Genomic DNA, 19131 nt, shown 5'->3' with positions numbered 1-19131 from the left:
TGAAGGGGAATAAATGCCAAAGGGGAGATGGGCAGTCCCTAAAGAGGGACCCAGGCACCCGCCCTGAGCTGCTATAGAATCCACCAGAGGGCAGCAGAACATGGGCCCTGACTCCTCTCAAGCCTCTGCAGAAATTATCACTGGGGGCTGGTGCCTGGATGGAAAATTTAAGTCCAGTTTTTAAGGACTCTCTTACTGTCTAGGTTTGTCAAGAGAGATGGTCTAGGAGACAGGAATTAAATTGAAATGTGCTGGGGATAGGGAATGCTTAAGTCCATGCAGGAAGGGACTGTATATGCAGCTCATATGGGAACATGCCTAGCACACAATACATATTAAATTACTATTTATTAATTGAATGAATGAATGTGGATACTGCTGGTGGGAGAAAATGAGGAAGGGGAAAGGATGCAAGTGCAATTCTTCTTCTTTCTTTCCTCCTATACTAAGAATTAAACCCAGGGCTTCACATATGCTAAGTAAGCACTCTACCATGGAGCTACATCCCTAGCTCTTTTTAAAATTTTTATTTTTTATTTATTTATTTTTTAAAAATTTTAATATTTATTTTTTAGTTTTCGGCGGAAAAACATCTTTGTTTGTTTGTGGAGCTGGGGATCGAACCCAGGCCGCATGCATGCCAGGCGAGCGCGCTACCACTTGAGCCACATCCCCAGCCCCTAAAATTTTTATTTTTGAGGTAGGGTCTCATTAAGTTTCCCAGGCTAGCCTCAAAGTTGTGATCCTCCTGCCTTAGCGTCCTGAGTAGCTGAAATCACAGGCATGTGCCACCATGAGGAGTTTCTTCAGATTAAATTTGTATATTTCTAATTAGCTTATACTAGTAATCTTAATATTTAATATTTTGACAGTGCATGTTAGGCAAGCATTCTACCACTAACCAGTATTTCTAGCCCTCTAATATTTAATTTTTATTGCTTTAACTTTTCTAGTTCCAATTTTTTTTTTTTAATATTTATTTTTAGTTTTTTTTCGGCGGACACAACATCTTTGTTTGTATGTGGTGCTGAGGATCGAACCCGGGACGCACGCATGCCAGGCGAGCGCACTACCACTTGAGCCACATCTCCAGCCCTCTAGTTCCAATTTTTTTATTTTGAGAAATGTTAAGCCTACAAAACAGTTGTAAATACTACAATGCATATTTATGTACCTAAGCTTACCAATTATTGACATTTTACTACATTATCTTTATTTTTCTATACCATTTGAGAGTTGATTGCAGAAAAATAACTTCAGCGTGTCTCTCCTAACATTCTCCTACACAACCATAATGCAATTCTCATATTCATTAATGCCTTACTGTTAACTAATATATAACCCATGCTTGGATTTTCCCAATTTCCTTTTATAGTCTTTTCATCCCTTCTGATCCAGGATCTAATCAAGGACTGCATATTGCAATTAGTCTTCTTTCTTTTTTCTGTACTGGAGATTGAAACTTTTTATTTTATTTTTGAGACAGGGTTTCACTAAGTTGCCCAGGCTGGCCTCCAACTTGCAATTCTCCTGCCTCAGCCTCCTGAGTCACTGGGTTTACAGGCGTGTGCCATTGTATCTTGAAGTTAATCTTGTTTCTTTAGTCTTCTCTAATCTAGAACATCTTCCCAATTTTCAAAAGAAGAAAACAACACAAGAAGTCTTTTTTTTTAAATTGAGGTATAGTTTTTATACAATAAAATGCATAGATATTAAGTGTTCAGTGTCATAAGTTTTAACACTCATGTTGGCATTATACAAGATAGTATTAGTCTTAGTATCTTAGTCTGTTCTGTGTTGCTATAACAAATAACCTGATGCTGGGTCAAGTATAAAAGAGATTTATTTGGATCATGGTTTTATGGGTGGAAAACCCATATAGCACATCATCTGGTATTGTTGCATGACAAGATTCAGATAACATCACATGTAAGGAGATTATGAGGAAGAAATCAGATTGTGAGAGAGGAAGCAAGAGATCAGGAAGGGTCCAGGCTCACTCTTTTATACAACTCACTCTTGCAAGATCTAACCTGGTCCTTGGAGAACTATATTTCTCCGTTCTAATGCTGGTGCCCCTGTGACATAACCATCTTCAGTGGGCCCAACTTCTTAAAGATTCACTGTCTTTTAATACTGTTAAATTGAGGATCAAGCTTCCAGCACATGAATCTTTTGGGGGATACATTCAAACCTTAGAACAAGGTATAGGACATTTCCATCTTCCAGAAAGTTCTCTCATGCCACTTTCCAATTGTATTCAACCCATCCTGATTCTTCAACACACACAGCTACTTTCTAACTTCTGTCACCATAATTTGCTAGTTCTTGACCTTAATATAAATAAAGTCAATAAATATGTATTTTAGCTGGGTGCAGTGGTGCATGCCTGTAATCCCAGTGGTTCAGGAGGCTAAGGCAGGGGATCACGAGTTCAAGAGTGGCCTCAGAAAACTTAGTGACATCCTATCTTAAAATAAAAATAGAAAAATGGGCTGAGGAAGTAACTCAGTTATAGAGTGCTTCTCTAGCATATGCAAGGCCCTGGGTTCAATCCCCAATACAGAAGACAAAACAAAACACAAGAAACAAGTATTTTAAAATTTATTTTACTCAATAAAATTGAACTAAATTATATTTCAGATTTTTTAACACAATGTTTATGAGATTTGTCTGTGTTGTCTATCAAATGTTCCTTTTTATCGTAAGTGGTACTCTAATGTATGAATATACTTCTATTTGTTTAATCATTCTCTTGTTGATGGACTTTGGAATTGTTTCTAATTTTTAGCTATCATGAATATTTTTTACAAGTCTTTCTGTAGACATATGCTTTTATTTCTCTTGGGTGAATACCTAGTGGTGAATAAGTCATAGGTTAACTACATATTTAACTTTATAAGAAACTGTAAAATACTTTTTCAAAGTAGCCATACCATTTTACACTCCCATTAACAATGTTCCAGTTACTCTACATCCTTGCCAATATTTGGTGGTTTTGATCTTTTTTATTTTAACTATTCTAGAGGGTGGGAAATTACACCTCATCTAGCCTTTTTTTTTTTTTTTTTTTGGTACCAGGGATTAAACTCAGGGGCACTCAACCAATGCGCCACATCCCCAGCCCTATTTTGTATTTTATTTAGAGAAAGGGTCTCATTGAGTTGCTTAGTGCCTCACCATTGCTGGGGCTGGCTTTGAACTAACAATCTTCCTGCCTTAGCCTCCTGAGCTACTGCAATTTACATGCATGTGTCACCTTGCCCAGCTCATCTAGTCTTAATTTACATTTCTCTGATAATAAGTGGTATTGGACATTATTTTATATGCTTATTGGTCACTCAAGGATATTTTTCATGAGAAGTTCTTATTCAAGTCTTTTGATCTTTTTTTTTTTTTCTTCTTTCTGTGATCCTGGAGATGGAACTCAGGGCTTCACATATGCTAAGCAAGGGCTTTATCACTGAGCTATATCCCCAGTCTTTGCTCCCAGCCCCTGCCCACTTTTTTATTGTTTATTTTAAGAAAGGGTCTTGTTAAGTTGCTGAGGCTGGCTTCAACTTGTGACCTTCCTTCCTCAGCCTCCCAAGTCACTGGATTACTGATGTGCATCACCATGTCTGGCTATAAATTTTTAATTTTGATTAAGTCCAATTTGTCCATAACCATTTGCTTATATGGTTAATGACTTTGTGTTCCATTCATAAGATCTTTGCTTTTCTCAAGCTCTCAAAGATACTTTCCCATTTCCTTTCAGAATCTTTATGGTTTTTCCTTTAAGTGTTCTATAATCTAGAAAAGTCCTCCAACTGTTTATCTTTCATAACCCTGTCATTTCTGAAGAGTCCAGGCTGGATTTTTTGGGTAGAATGTCCTTTGATATAGACTGGTCGGATTGTTTCTTCATGATTAGATACTTTAGACAGTTCTGGCAGTTATACCACACAGGCGGTGTGTTCTTAGTGCATAATCATGCCAAAGGGGCACATGACATCAGTTTGTCCTATACTGGGAGTGATACTTGATTTTTATTTGGCTAAGGGATGTTCCCTAGATTTCTTCATTGTAAAGGCATTTTTTTCTCCCTTTGTAATTTACATAGGATGATATTTTAGAGACTATGTGAAATATCCTGTTCTCCATGTTCCCCAATAATCTTGTACCAAATGGTTTTAGCATCCGCCAATGATTCTTGCCAAAACATAGTTATTGCAGGGTACTTGTCAGTGATTTGTAATGCTGTCATTCTGTCTACCTTCATGAGTTGGCTTTTTTTTTTTTTTTTTTTTTGGTAAAAAAGAGCTTTCCCTCTCTTCCACTGTGAAAAAAGGACTATCATTACTCATATTGCTACTTCAATATTTCGCTTCAGTTTCCCCTCACTTGTAAGGAGTGGGATAATCAGACTTTTTAGACAGTAAGGGCTAGGTAACTGTGAGTTTTCTTCCTTTCTTGGCAATCTTCTCTACTCCCAACTTCCTGCTACAAGTTACCTACCACCTAGTGAGTACAGGTGGGCCAGGCACATTATGTGTCTTAACTGTCCCATTCCATGACATATGTATGTGTGGGGATCCATCATGATAACTGCTGCACTGTGGCCTGGGCACAAGGAGAGCATCTGCATCAGCAGAAAATGCTCCTGTGTGTCTTATAGTAGACAAGGAAAGGCAAACACAATGGCCTTGTATCTGTAGGGAGGCAGGGGGTGGATCTCTTGTGACTGACCTTTCCACTTGAGTTAGTGTAGGTCCTGCCCTCTCTTATTTATTTTAATGTGGTGCTGAGGATCGAACTCAGGGCCTCACATGTGCTGGGTGAGCACTCTACCGCTCAGCCCCAGCCCCAGCCCCAGCCCCAGCCCCCTGCCATCTCTTTAAGGTCTCTATTTTTCTACTGTAAATGTGGAAATTTTCTAAAAGCAGATGGACAAGCAAGCCAAGGGGGTCTGTGAACAGGGGGTGGGGTGGGGATGGAGGTGTTTAAGGATCAGGAGTTGCAGTTTCTAGTCCCGCTTTGATCACAAAGTTCCCCTTGAATCCTCAGATAAGTACTCCGGCATCCTTATTTTATGAAAGAAGAAATAGAAGGCCAAAGATTATCCCCTCTCGTTTATTTGTTTTGTTTTGTTTTTTTTTTTTTTTTTGGTCAGAGATTGAACCAAGAGATGCTTACCACTGAGCCACATCCTTAGTCCTTTTCATTTTTTATTTTGAGAGAGGGTCTCACTGGGTTGTTAGTGCATCACTAAGTTGCTAAGGATAGTCTTGAACTTGAAATTCTCCTGTCTCAGCCTCCTGAGCTGCTAGAATTACAGGTGTGCGTCACAGAGCCTGGCACCAAAAGTCATCTCTAAGGACCTTTCTAGCAAAAAGACTGTGTATCTCTGATCCATTTATTTTTATCCAGGGCAAAAGCTGAGCTGCAGGACCTCCATTTGCTATCCCTGACAGATATGTACTTTGCCATGGCTATGTGCACTTAAGGAGCCAGGGTTGACTGGGGCCCAGCCTGCCCCTTCCCATCTCTTTCCCACACCAGTCCCTCAGGAACTCTCTCAATTTCTTCCTCCTCATCCTCAAAGCATAGAGTAGAGTCCAAGGTCAAAACTTCTAAAGTACTCTCAGACTTACAAATGGAACATAACAGTAAGTGCTGGTACTTTTTCCATAATGGCAACATGTGATAATCATTAGTGGTAAAGCATGTTCTCTCCAGAAGGCATAAATGTACATTCTCATTTAATCCTTACAGTAACTTTCTTTTTAAAAAATATTTACTTTTTAGTTATAGGTGGACACAATATCTTTATTTCATTTTTATGTGGTGCTGAGGATCGAACCCAGTGCCTCACGCATGGCAGGTGAGCTCTCTACCTCTGAGCCACAACCCTAGCCCCCCTTTTTTTCTTTTTGTGATGCTCCCCAGGGACTCATGTATTCAGGGACTCATGTATTTTTTAGCAAGGGCTCTATCACTGAGCTAAACCCCCAGTCTTAAAGTAACTTTTTGTGAATCATCATTGGTTCCTTTTTACAGATGCTCAGGTCAAGTACATATCTAATAATTGATGGAATCAGAGAACTTACGTCCATGTGACTCCTAATCCTTGACTCCTCTGACTACACTAGACCATTGTCAAACAGAAGATACCAAGCAAAACATCACAGCAGAATTTGGTTTTAAGAACAGCCATGCATCACATAATGATGCTTCAGTCAACAATGGACTGCATATATGATGCCGGCTCCATAATAACAGCTGGTGACACCATAGCCATCTGTATATATAAGTCACTCTGTGGTGTTTGTACAACAATGCAAATGCCTGACAACAGATTTCCCAGAACCTATCCCCATTGCTAAGCAACATATGTCTATAACCTGATAGGCTATCCAGAGTGCTTCACCTGGGAGAATTGTTGCTAAAGCAGAAGCATGATCATGAGGTTTTTTGTTATTGTTGTTTTTTTTTTGTATTAAATGTAATATGTCCTATGTGTTCTGCAATATATAAAAAATAATAATTAGGACCTGTAGATTGTGTCCTGAGGATATTTGTGGATGCTCTGGGACGTGGGACTAGGTATGTGCATCTGAGTGCTTGGGAAAAAGAAGCAAAGAAACTGGCCTTTGTAGTCACTGCAGCAGCATGACAAAGCATATAATGTATCAACCCTGAGAGGTGCAGCAGTATTTAGGGCTATTTCAGTCTAAGACCTTTTTTACAATGTGTCAGATGTGTGGGTTTGTATTTCCCTGTGAATCTGAGAAGCTGACTGAAGTTTCCTGGTGATAGAATAATGGGAGAAGTGACAGGAGGCACTGTTATGAAGTGTTACAGACTTTTAACTTTCTTCTCCCTCCTGAAAAAAATTAGTCCAAAAGCTATTAGAGGGTCTGAGAAGGCAGGCATATGTTGGATTTTGTGAGTTGTGGAGAGGGGAGAGGGAGGGAGGCTCCTTGACCAAGAGCAGGGCACCAAAGAGGCTAAGCAGTATGAGGGTATCCCTGAAGGGTGTGACCCAGCCTGGGGAGTTGGAACACAAGTGGAATAAGGAGAATGCTCAATAAAGAGGGTAGTCCTATACAGGTAAGGAGGGCAGGTAGGTAAGATGGGTATGATGACAAGGAACAAGGGCAGAAAGAGGAGGAGGGCTTCTAGGTTTGAGGGTAGGGAGGGTGGGAGGACATGGGATGTTCAAGCCTGGGTGAGGTCAGGAAGGCACCCATGTAGAGAGGGGACCCAGTGGAAGATTGGTTACATGCAGGGGATTGATTAAATGAGTAAATATATCAGGGATCCTAAGAGCTAGGTTTCTCACTGTTGGAGAAGGGAGTTACCTGTGGCACTGAAATATAATTGGAAGTACTGTTGTGAACTTGTGGTTTACACCTATATATCTATACATGAACATAGAAATAATTATAGCAACAGAGTTCTGTTCACTGCAAGGACCTGGGAATAGCAGCATCTTAATAGCAGCAAGCATAGTTAGCACCCAGACTTTGTTTTCTAAATCACATTTTCCAAGAAGGGGAACTGAGGTCCCTTGGAGAAATGGCTAGCTCAGAAAAGAATAAGATGAGCCTGGAACATGTTTTTTCTTAAAAAAAAAAAAAAAAAAAAAAAAAAAAAAGGGGGTGGGTGGGTGGGGGTGGGGTGGGGTGGGGAGGTCTCTTGCTATGTAGTCCACACTGGCCCTGAACTCCCCGGTTGAAGTGATCCTTCTGTTTCAGCTTCCCAAGCAGCCGGCCCCTCAGGCATATGCCACCACTTCCATCTAGCCTGGAGCATCTTATTGTGACAGAAACTAGGGAAGTACTCAAAAGAATGACAGGAACACTGTCAAATGGACAGAAGCCAAGTCAAAGGGCTCACATTGTCATTGGAGACAATTTGTATCTCAAAATGGTAGTAACAGATTAGAAATTATCAAATAAGGTAAGGAACTGTAAGTTTACATACATATGTGAATAAATGAATCACTGAATATTTGATGAGGAATAGGTTATTTATATAGTTTTAAAGCACCTTTTTGTAAAATAAATATTTTGCAAAATGCAAAAGGAAGCTAGAGACAACCTTAGTGGTAGAGTACTTGTGTAGCATGTATGAGGCCCTGGGTTCAATCCCCAGAACTGCAAAACAAATGAACAAACAAACAAAAAGCAGGGGGAGTGAGTAACTGTAGTAGAGAAGGCTGACAGAAACCACCTGAACCAAGTGGTCAAAGTGAACATCATCAGTAACAGGCTAACCTGTAACCATGTCACCTCATAGGTATAATGAGAAGAATACAGCAGCTCTTATGTGGTGTTTCTGCCAGATATGCAGAAGCTAAGTCTAATCATAAGGAAATATCAGAGAAACCAAAAAAATGTGAAACATTTAACAAAATAACTGTTCGATAATTTTTTAAGGGCTGGGGATGTGGCTCAATCAGTAGTGCGCTCGCCTGGCGTGCGTGGGGCCCAGGTTTGATCCTCAGCACCACATACAAACAAAGATGTTGTGTGTGCCAAAAACTAAAAACTAAAAAATATTTAAAAAATTCTCTCTCTCTCACCTCTCTCTATAAAAAAAAAAATTAAAAAAATAATAATTTTTTAAAGTGTCAGTGTTTTTAAAAGTCAACAAAAAACATGAGGAACAGTTATAGACTAAAGGCTAAAGAGATACAACAACTAAATTTATGGTCCTGAACCTAATAATTTTGCTGAAAAAAATATTGGGATAAGTAGGGAAACTTGAATAGAGTTTGAAGATTAGATGGTGGTAATATGACAATATTAATCTCTGAGTTTGACTTTTTTTTTTTTTTTAATTTTTTGAGACAGGGTCTCACTATGTTGCCCAGGCTGACCTTGAACTAGGATTAAGCAATCCTCCTGGGCTGGGGATATGGCTCAAGTGGTATCACGCTCGTCTGGCATGCGTGTGGCCTGGGTTCCATCCTCAGCACCACATACAAAGATATTGTGTCCACCGAAAACTGAAAAGGAAAAAAAAAAAAAAAAAAGCAATCCTCCTGCCTCAGCCTAGAGAGTAGCTGGGACTATTGACACCTGGCTCCTCACTTTAATTTAGAAGACAGAAGGCTCACAGGAAGGTGGCTTCAATTTTTCTGGGGAGGCCCTCTCCAGTTTGAGAGCGGCAAAGTGCTACCTGTGGGGCCTCTGTGACAGAGATCCTTAATTAAATAACTTTGCCTTATTGTGAGGGTTAATATTTTTTAGTTGTAGATGGACAATATACATTTATTTTATTTATATTTATTTTTAAAATATATGACAGCAGAATGCATTATAATTCATATTACACATATAGAGGATAATTTTTCTTATCTCTGGTTGTATACAAATAATATTCATATGAATTCATGTCTTCATACATGTATTTTGGATAATGATGTCCATCACATTCCACCATCATGTCTAACCCAATGCCCTCTCCCTTTCCTTCCCACCCCTCTGCCCTATCTAGAGTTCATCTATTCCTTGCATGCTCCCCCTTCCTACTCCACTATGAATCAGCCTCCTTATATCAGAGAAAACCTCTGGGATTTGTTTTTTGGGGATTGATTAACTTCACTTAGCATTATCTTCTCTAACTCCACCCATTTACCTGCAAATACCATGACTTAATTCTCTTTTATTGCTGAGTAATAATCCATATATGCCACATTTTTTTATCCATTCATTTATTAAAGGGCATCTAAGTTAGCTCCACAGTTTAGCTATTGTGAATTGTACTGCTATGATAATTGATGTGGCTGTGTCCCTGCAGTATGCTGTTATTAAGTCCTTTGGGTATAGACCAAGGAGAGGTCAAATGGTGGTTCCATTCCCAGTTTTCCAAGGTATCTCCATACTGCTTTCCATTGGCTGCACCTCCAGCATTGTATGAGGTTACCTTTTCCCTCACATCCTCACCAACACTTACTGTTGTTTGTATTCTTGATAGCTGCCATTCTGACTGGAGTGAGATGGTATCTTAGAGTAATTTTGATTTGCATTTCTCTAATTACTATAAATAATGAACATTTTTTCATATATTTGTTGATTGATTGTATATCATCTTCTGAGAAGTGTCTGTTCAGGTCCTTGATGCATTTACTGATTGGGTTACAAAATGAAATTAAACCCTATTTCTCACCATGCACAAAACTCAAAGTGGATCAAGGACCTAGGAATTACTCCAGAGATCCTACATCTGATAGAAGAAGAAGTAAAACCCAATCTCCATCATGTCAGATTAGGCCCCAACTTCCTTAATAAGACTCCTATAGCACAAGAATTAAAATCAAGAATCAATAAATGGAAGGGATTCAAACTAAAAAGTTTCTTCTAAGCAAAAGAAACAATCTGTGAGGTGAGTAGAGAGCCTATTTCTTGGGAGCAAATCTTTACCCCTCAAACATCAGATAAAGCACTAATCCCCTCTAGGTTATATAAAGACCTATATTTATTTAAATGTGATGCTGAGGATGGAATCCAGTGCCTCACATGGGCTAGGCAAGTGCTCTACTACTGAGCCACAACACCAGCCCTGTGAGGGTTAATTTTATGTCATTTTGAGTGGGCCATGGGATTCCCTGATATTTCATCAAACATTATCTTGGTGTTTCTGTGAGAGTGTTTTTGTATGAGTTGAATGTTTAAGTGAATAGACTGAGTAAAGGAGATTGTTCTTCCTAATGTGAGTGGGCCTCATCCAATCAGCTGAAGGCCTAAATAGAACAAAAGATTGACCTCCAACCTCCACCCTCCCAACCAAATAAAAGAAAACTCCTCCTCCTAGACTGCCTTCAAGTTGGAACATCGGGGGTTTTTTCCTAGCCTTTGTACTGGAACTACATCATTGGCTCTTCCAGGTCTCCAGCTTTCTGGCTACAGATCTTAGCCTCTATAATCACACAGGCTAATGCCTTGTAAACTAGCCTACCTTCCTTCCTTCTTTCCTTTCTACTCTCCTCCCTTCTTTCTACCCTGTCTTCCTGTCTTTCTTCTTTCCCATCTACAAGCTCTGTTTCTCTGAAGAACCCTAATACACATATTTTCCCATTATCTGTCTACCCTTGCACTGTGTCCTACAATGGGACTGACTTGATATAGATTCTCAGGAAAAAAATTTTTTTTATTTGTCAATAGACCTTTATTTTATATGTGGTACTGAGAATTGAACCCAGTCCTTCACACATCCTAGGCAAACACTCTACCACTGAGCCACAATGCCAGCCCTTAGGAAATTTATTTTTTAAATATTTTTTTAGTTATAGTTGAACACAATACCTTATTTATTTATTTTTATGCAGTGCTGAGGATTGAACCCAGCACCTTGCATGTGCTAGGAAAGCAATCTACCACTGAACCATAACCCCAGCCCCAGGAAAATATTTTTAAATGAAAAACAAACAAACAAAAATTACATGATCATATCAGAGAGCAAAGACTAGCACAATGACAGATGTGAGGGATGAGGAGGACTTTGTTGACTTTATGGGGCCCTTTCACTGCTCTGGGAACCATGAATTGTCTTCCATGGAGGCTGCTTTCTACCATCTTTGCAGGGAGAAGGGGCTAGCATTTATTGAGCAATGGCCAAAGGCCATGCTGGGTGCTCTATCTTCAGGCTCCTGACCTCTCTTCCCTCCAATACTTGCTCCAGAGCAGTTCTTCTGGCATTTAAAGGGCCCATTTCTTTTAAATACTGAGAAATCCTGAGGGTGGGGAACTCTAGGATTTGTAATGTGTATTACCAGCAGGTGCTGAATAAATAAATGTGCCATGCCCAGGGTCCCACAGTTTATCCAGGGAGCAGCACCCAGAGACACTCCCAGGTGGGTCTGACTCCTAAGTCCATGCTTTTCCATTAGGCTATGCTGTCTTCTGGGTAGTAAAAGGATAGTCATGAATTATTGGTTACCTGGAAACTGAAAATTCTTGGGCCTATGTTTGGTTGACTGAATCACATTTGGATTCATCTTTGGACATGGACCAATTTGCATTTAAGTTAATGGATCACAGTCATGTACATCAGCAGGACTATCTACTGTAAAATAAAGTCCTTCACTAGGGCTGATCAAGGGAAAGAGTTTCTGAACAGAAAGCTCTGTTTATCTTAGTTGGTGATTTGTCTTTAGATGGGAAAGGGCTCCAGATAGATACCAGGACATGGCTATTTTACACTACTAGTCACATGATCTTATACAATTCCCTTAAGCTCTGGGGGTCTCTCCTCAAGATGTTCTTATCAAAAAAAAAAAAAAAAAAAAAAAAAAAAGACAAAGCACACAGACTTTAATGTCTTCAGTCCACTGTAAGTCCCATTCTCTCAGAAGCAGCCTAAATATCACTATGTGAAAAGCATTATTTTGTTTTTACTAACTGGAAAAATTTTCCATGACCAGGCAATGGGCTGGGGAAAATTCACATCTTGTTTCAATCAACTTAGGAGCCATCAATCCAAAATAGAAATGACACATCATCTTTGAACACAGACTTAAAGGTTACTGCTTAGCCTGTAGAGTGCCTCTCTTTAATTATATAGAATGAAAAATGTGAAAAAGAATTCTCTACAATTTGATAGCTTGGGGTTGATAGTGGCAGTTATTAACCGTGGGTGTACATTAGAACCACCTGGGGAGATTTAAATAACATGCAAGTCACCCAACACCAGTTACATTGCTTGGGGTAGGGCCCAGGCATTTTTTAAAGCTCCCAGGTAATTCTAATGGGCAATAAGATCTATCATTACACAAAAGAGTGATATGAAAAAGTTAGAGCATTACTGTTTGAAGAAATATAATGTGAATCACAAAAGTGAACATATATTATTTTAAATTTATAATAATTACAACTTTAATAATATATTTTATATATCCCATATATCCAAAATATTATTTTAATATGTAATAATATAATTATAAATAGGATTTTTACATTTTATTTCATACCAAATCTTTAATATCTGGTATGCTATGCATTTTATACATAGAGAACTATCAATTCAGATAGTGAAAACTAGCTGTAATTCATGAGGCTTATGGCAACTGTATGCAAAGATAGAATATATATATATAAACACACACATATATAACATTTTTGCTAATAATTTGTTGGATTATGTTCTAGTAGTTGTAAGAATTTCTAAACCTTACAGAGTATAAGTATTGTTTTTACTGCTACTTTCAGACTTTTACATTTAAATATAAAACAAAATTGTAATATTCACCATCTTGCTCTATAAATTCTGTATCATATAGGTTTACACAAATGTTTTTGTTAGGGTTATTCCTAATTTGATATATTTGTTACTGATATAAGGGGGAGAGAATCCAGTAACTTGTTATAGGACTCTTGATTCTGTGATAATTATCTTGGTACATTGATTATAATTTTTTTTTTTTTTTTTTGTACCAGGGATTGAACTCAGGGGCACTCAAACACTGAGCCACATCCCCAGCCCTATTTTGCATTTTATTTAGAAATAGGGTCTCACTGAATTGCTTAGCACCTTGCCATTGCTGAGGTCAGCTTTGGACTCAATAATCTTCCTGAGCTGTTGGGATTATAGGCGTGTGCCACCATATCCAGCATTGGTCCATTGATTCTAATAGTTTGGAGCTATTCTCCACATTTTAAGGCATTAAATCACATTGTCTGCAATTAAAGATAATCTTATTCCTTTATAATAGTTTTTTATTTTTGTTTCAGGTCTTATTGTACTGGTGAGAACTTCTAAAACAACACTAAATGATAACATCACAAATTGATATATTTGTTATTTAATTATTTTTAAGTGGGAATGTCTCTAACATTTCATTGTAAAAGAATGTATATATCTAATAGAGATATTCACAAAATAAACATCTGGTTACTTGTAATTCTCTAATACATTTAAAAATTTTTAAATTTTGAGGTAATTATAGATTTGCAGAGGTTTGCAAAGAGAATAGAGAAGTCCCTGTTCACCCTTCACTCAGTTTTCTCAATGGTTACATTTTATATAACTATAGTATAATATCAAAACCAGGAAATTGACCTTGATACAATGTATATATATATATACTTCTACAGTCATTTTCTCCTCAGTGTAAATTTGTGATGGATACTTATTTTATTGAGAGTGTCAATTTATGTAACTATGATTACAATCAAGATGAAGAACTATTCACTCACTACAAAGATCCTCATCATTTTGTTACTTTCTCTTTTTTTTGGGAGGGGGAGGGAATGGAATCCAGAACTTTGCACACAAGCTAGGCAAGCACTCTTCTACTGCAATACATTCCCAGGCTTTTTAAATTTTGAGACAAGGTTTCACTAAGTTGCTTAGGATGGCCTTGAACTTGTCATCCTCTTGCTTCCAGCCTCGGAGTAGCTGGGATTATAGGCAAATGCTGCTACCAGTTACTATAATTTATTTATTTTTTTTGGTACCAGTGCTGCTTTTCCCAGGTGTGCTTTACCACTGAGTTATATCCCTACCACTTTTTACTTTTTGAGACAAGGTTTTGCTACGTTGCTTTGGGTCTCACTGTGTTGCTGACGCTGTAGTCACTCAGATTACAGGTATGCACCACCACACTTAGCTGTCATTTTTTTTAAAAAAACATTTTTTAGTTGTAGGTGGATACCTTTATTTTTATGGGGTGCTGAGGATTGAACCCAGTGCCTCATCCATGCCAGGTGAGTGTTCTACTTCTGAGCTATAACACCAGCCCTGTCATTTTATTAATAAAATTGTTTTATAAGGTTTAAGAAACTATTGAACTATTTTTTCAGAGTGCCCGTATCATTTTATATTGTCATAAGCAAAGCAGAAATAGTTACATGCTCACCAGTATTTTTTTTTTTTTTTAAAGTTTATTTGAGCAGTCACCATTCATGAATCTGGTAGCACCAGATCATAAGCAGTCTAGACTCCACAAAGGCAGTGTAAGGGGAATCTTTTTTTTATTTTTTAGTTATTGGCGGACACAACATCTTTGTATGTGGTGCTGAGGCTCGAACCTGGGCCGCACGCATGCCAGGCTAGCGCGCTACCGCTTGAGCCACATCCCCAGCCCCGCTCACCAGTATTTGATATTGATTCTATTACTACTTGCTATTAGCTTTTTAATTTTCAGTGTGGGGATCCAACTCAGGGACTCATTCATGCTAGGAAGCACTCAACCATACTTTTTTAAAAAAAATATTTATTTTTCAGTTTTTGGCAGACACAACATCTTTATTTATATTTTATGTGGTGCTGAGGATCGAACCCAGTGCCCCGCGCATGCGCGTTACCACTTGAGCCACATTCCCAGCCCAATTATACTTTTAAATATTAGTGATGGATATTGGTTTTAGCAAATTCATCTTTTGGCATTTGTTGAGATAATTTCATGGAATTTCTTGGGTCCACTGACAAAGTGTATTATTTTACTAAATATGGATTTTAGTAGTAAAATATCAAACAGAATAAAGAGATCACAAGAAAAATAATCTCTTGCCATTCCTGATAGTTTCTCAGAAGCAATTATTTTACTTGTTTCTTGACTTAATCTAGGGACTATATATATTAATATACCTGCATCCTGCCTTTCACTTAATATTTTAGAAATCATCTCATATCAGTACTTAACAAATCTAGCTCACTCCTTTTAAGATACATGACATTCCACTGAGGAGGAGTAAGTCATAATTTTGTTAATCTGTGTTTTTCTTTTTAATAGATATTTAAGCTGTTTGTGTCTTTTGTAATTATTGACAACATTTCAGTGAACACTCTAGTATGTAGGTTTTTGTGCCTGGGTGAGGACTAGTTGACACTAAATTCTTGGTAGTGGAATTGTTAGGTCAAAGATATAAACATTTAAGTTCTAATAACTTAAATTGCCAAATTGCTTACAATGAGAATGAATCATTTTATATTACCACCACCAATGAACAAGAATGTCTTTTTCTACAAATGTATCTTTTCCAACATGACGTTTAAAAAATAGAATTCCACTTTAATTTTTATTTGCATTTTTCCTACTGAGATGGTCAAGCATTTTTTTCATATTTGCTTAAATGTGTTACTTGTATTACTTTTATATTAACAGTGTGTTTATATCCTTTCCCATTTAGTGTGTTGCTTTATTTTTTTTGTTTTTCTAGTTGTAGATGGATGCAATACCTTTATTTGTTTTTATGTGGTGCTGAAGGTCAAACCCAGTGCCTCACATGTGCTAGGCAAGTGCTCTACCACTGAGCTACAACCCCAACCTTAGTGTGTTGTTTTAAATCAGTGTTTACCAACAAGAATACCACTTTACTATTTTCAAGAACTATGCTCAAGAATCTCCTCAAGTCAGCTGCGGTGGCACATGCCTGTAATACCAGAGGCTCAGTTCAAAGCCAGCCTCAGCAAAAGTGAGATGCTAGGCAACTCAGTGAAAATAGGGCTAGGGATGTGGCTCAATGGTGGAGTGCCCAAGAGTTGAATCCATAGTATTCCCCCCCACCCAAAAACAAAAAAACAAAAAAACTTCCTCAGAGGCAAGGGTCCCTCACAACACAGGTGTTTAGGCTTCTCTGCAATCACACCAACCATCTTCTAACTCACAACCACCTCCTTCAGCAATGTCTGTTCCAGAAGGGCCCCTTTATGATGGTCTCAACATCCCATGCCCTTTCCACAACTCTGCCTGCTCCCCCATGGCTCCCCTCTGGAAAGCTCTCTTCCCGCTCAAACCTCACCTTTTATTAAGGGTCTAGCCTAATCCCACCTGTCTGAGGAGCCTTTCTGAATAACCAGTGCCTGCATTGTATAGGTCCTCGCCCTACTTGCCCAGAGTCCAGCTTTCTGCTCTGTCCATAAGCAGCAGTGTGTGAGGCTGCGTGTCTTCTTCCTTCATTCACACTTACTGACTGCATAAGAGTCACTGAATGCTCTAGCCAACCCGGGTGGCTCATGCCTGTAATCTCAGCGACTCGGGAGAGTGAGGCAGGAGGACTGTAAATTGGAGGCCAGTTGGGGCAACTTCGAGAGTTACTGTCTGAAATAAAAAATAAAAAGGATTGAGGCAGCTCAGCTGGTAGAGTGTCCCCTTGTTTTTTTTTTTTTTTTTTTTTTTTTTTTTTTTTTTTAAAGGCACTGTTCAGACACTGGTGGGAGAGCGGTATGGATGGTGGGGTATGAGGCAGACCAAGGCCCTTCCTCTCTTCTAGCTGACATTTTAGTTTTGGGGGTATGAACTAAGCTACAACAAATGAAACAAGAAAACATACAAACAATTAAGAATGCCAATTTAAGTGCAAATAAGAAATGGATTGGAGCGTGAAGGGAAAAGGACAAGGGTCTCCTTCGCACAGGGGGCGCAGGAGCTGAGATGGGAGCAAAGACACGAATATGAGCAGGTTATAAAGAGCCTTGTAGAGGCCCCGCCTGCTGGCCGCTTTTTCAACAGGTGCAGCCCTGCCCTCAGAACCCCTTCTTTCTGTTACCTGGAGGTAACTCAAGGCCGAAACCTGTGATCAGTGCAACCTCAGAGGTGAGTATGGTGTAGGGGGAGGTCCTACACGCTCCTACAGCAGTCCCTGCTCGCGAACTTGGTAAAATAAAATCAGGCTCAGCCTGGCATTAATAGAACACTCACTACCCGCCAGGGTCCAGTGAAGCACTTTACACCATTGTTACTTCATTTAATATTCACCATAACCCCGTGTAGGCTTTATGGTTAACTTTATTTCACTGAGGAAGAAACCAAGGCTGGGAATACGGCAGTAACCTGTTTCTTGGTTCAGAAAGAAGTACAGTTCCTGGGAAGGAAGTTCGGTGGTGGGATTAGGTGGGGTTTACTGGGGCATTCGGAGGGCCGCGCCGTTTTCCAAGTTGTTCTGGTCCCAGGCACCTCCGCCGGCGGCCCCTCGCCCCGCCCGGGTCTCTGGGCTTCAGCAAAGGGGAGCGCCAGGGCCGACGGGCTGGGGGCGGGGAAGACGCGGGGACAAAGGCCACCGGCCCCGCGCTCGGGCCGGTCAGTGGGGCGGCGGGACTCCGGGACCGGAATCGGCCGCGCGTCGGCTCAGCGAGGGGCCCGCGCCGCATGGAGGGTCGGGGTGCGCCGCGGGGCCCCGCGCAGGCCGAGCTCGCGGGCCCGCCGCCCGCGCCGCCCCCGCCCCCGCCTCCTCTCCCCCTCCCCGCGGCGACCGCTGCGGCTCCGAGCTCGGCGAACATGGCGGCGGCGGCGGTCGGGCGGGACACTTTACCTGAGCACTGGTCCTACGGCGTCTGCCGGGACGGCCGCGTCTTCTTCATCAAGTGCGGCGTGGGAATGCGGAGCCTCGGCGGGGGCGCCGGGTCGGCGGGGGGCGGGGGCCGGACCCGGGGCCTCCGGCGGCGGCGCTAACAGGTGCACCTTTCTCCCCTCAGTGACCAGCTCTGTTGCACGACCTGGCTGCACCCGCGCACTGGCGAGCCAGTCAACTCCGGCCACATGATCCGCTCAGGTGGGCTCCAGGTCTGCGGGGTGGGCGTTCTGGGAGCGTGAGGCGCGGCGGCCCCAGTTTGACTCGACTTTTCTCGTGTTTCCGCAGACCTGCCCCGCGGCTGGGAGGAGGGCTTCACGGAGGAAGGCGCCAGCTACTTCATCGAGTGAGTGAGTCGGGGGCCGCACCGCGCAGCGCTCGCACCTGTGCGGCGGGGGCCGGCGGGATTCCCGCCAGGCGCCCCGCCTCTCCCCGTCCTCCCGCGCGGGTCCGGGGCGAGTTGGCGCGCAGAGCGCCGCGGCTGCACTCTGGGGTTTTGTGTGCAGGAGTTGTGTGGCGGGCTCCGGGACGGAGGCGGCCGGGTCCTCATCTCACAGGGGCACCCGGGCCACTTCCCGGGTCGGTACCGCTGCTGGGGCAGGAGTTGAAAACTCCACGGCGCTCGGGTGAGGGCGGGCCACGCCTCCCCGCCGGGGTTTCGGGCTGCGCGGAGCCGGCGGGTGCCGGGACCGGACCGGCGACTGGCTGTGGTGCGGGAGTCGATCCAGGAGTCCTGTCCTGGGTCGGGGGCCTGAGGCTAGGGGTAGGAAAAGACAAAGTGACTCTCGCCTAGGGAGGTCTTCCTCTCCCATTGAGTTCTCTGGGACGGTCCAGGAGACTCAGAACGGCTCCG

The 19131-nt window shown here is 41.1% G+C and overlaps 1 protein-coding gene across 6 annotated transcripts in view; it reads left to right on the top strand.

Moving 5' to 3' along the window:
• The first annotated feature begins 18195 nt into the window (after positions 1–18195).
• Plekha7 (pleckstrin homology domain containing A7) overlaps positions 18196–19131 on the top strand; it is a 206555-nt gene continuing 205619 nt past the window's right edge. For all 6 annotated transcript variants that reach the window (XM_076846949.2, XM_076846948.2, XM_076846944.2 and 3 more), the window contains exons 1-3: positions 18196–18291; positions 18403–18479; positions 18567–18624. In XM_076846949.2, the coding sequence (XP_076703064.2) occupies positions 18206–18291; positions 18403–18479; positions 18567–18624 (221 nt within the window). In that variant the 5' untranslated portion in view covers positions 18196–18205. The remainder of the gene's footprint in view (positions 18292–18402; positions 18480–18566; positions 18625–19131) is intronic.

The sequence above is a fragment of the Callospermophilus lateralis genome, chromosome 2 (genome assembly GCF_048772815.1).
Source record: "Callospermophilus lateralis isolate mCalLat2 chromosome 2, mCalLat2.hap1, whole genome shotgun sequence".
Classification (NCBI taxonomy): Eukaryota; Metazoa; Chordata; class Mammalia; order Rodentia; family Sciuridae; genus Callospermophilus; species Callospermophilus lateralis.
The sequence above is the reverse complement of the archived record's forward strand: the minus strand, read 5'-3'. Positions and strand labels throughout refer to the sequence as shown.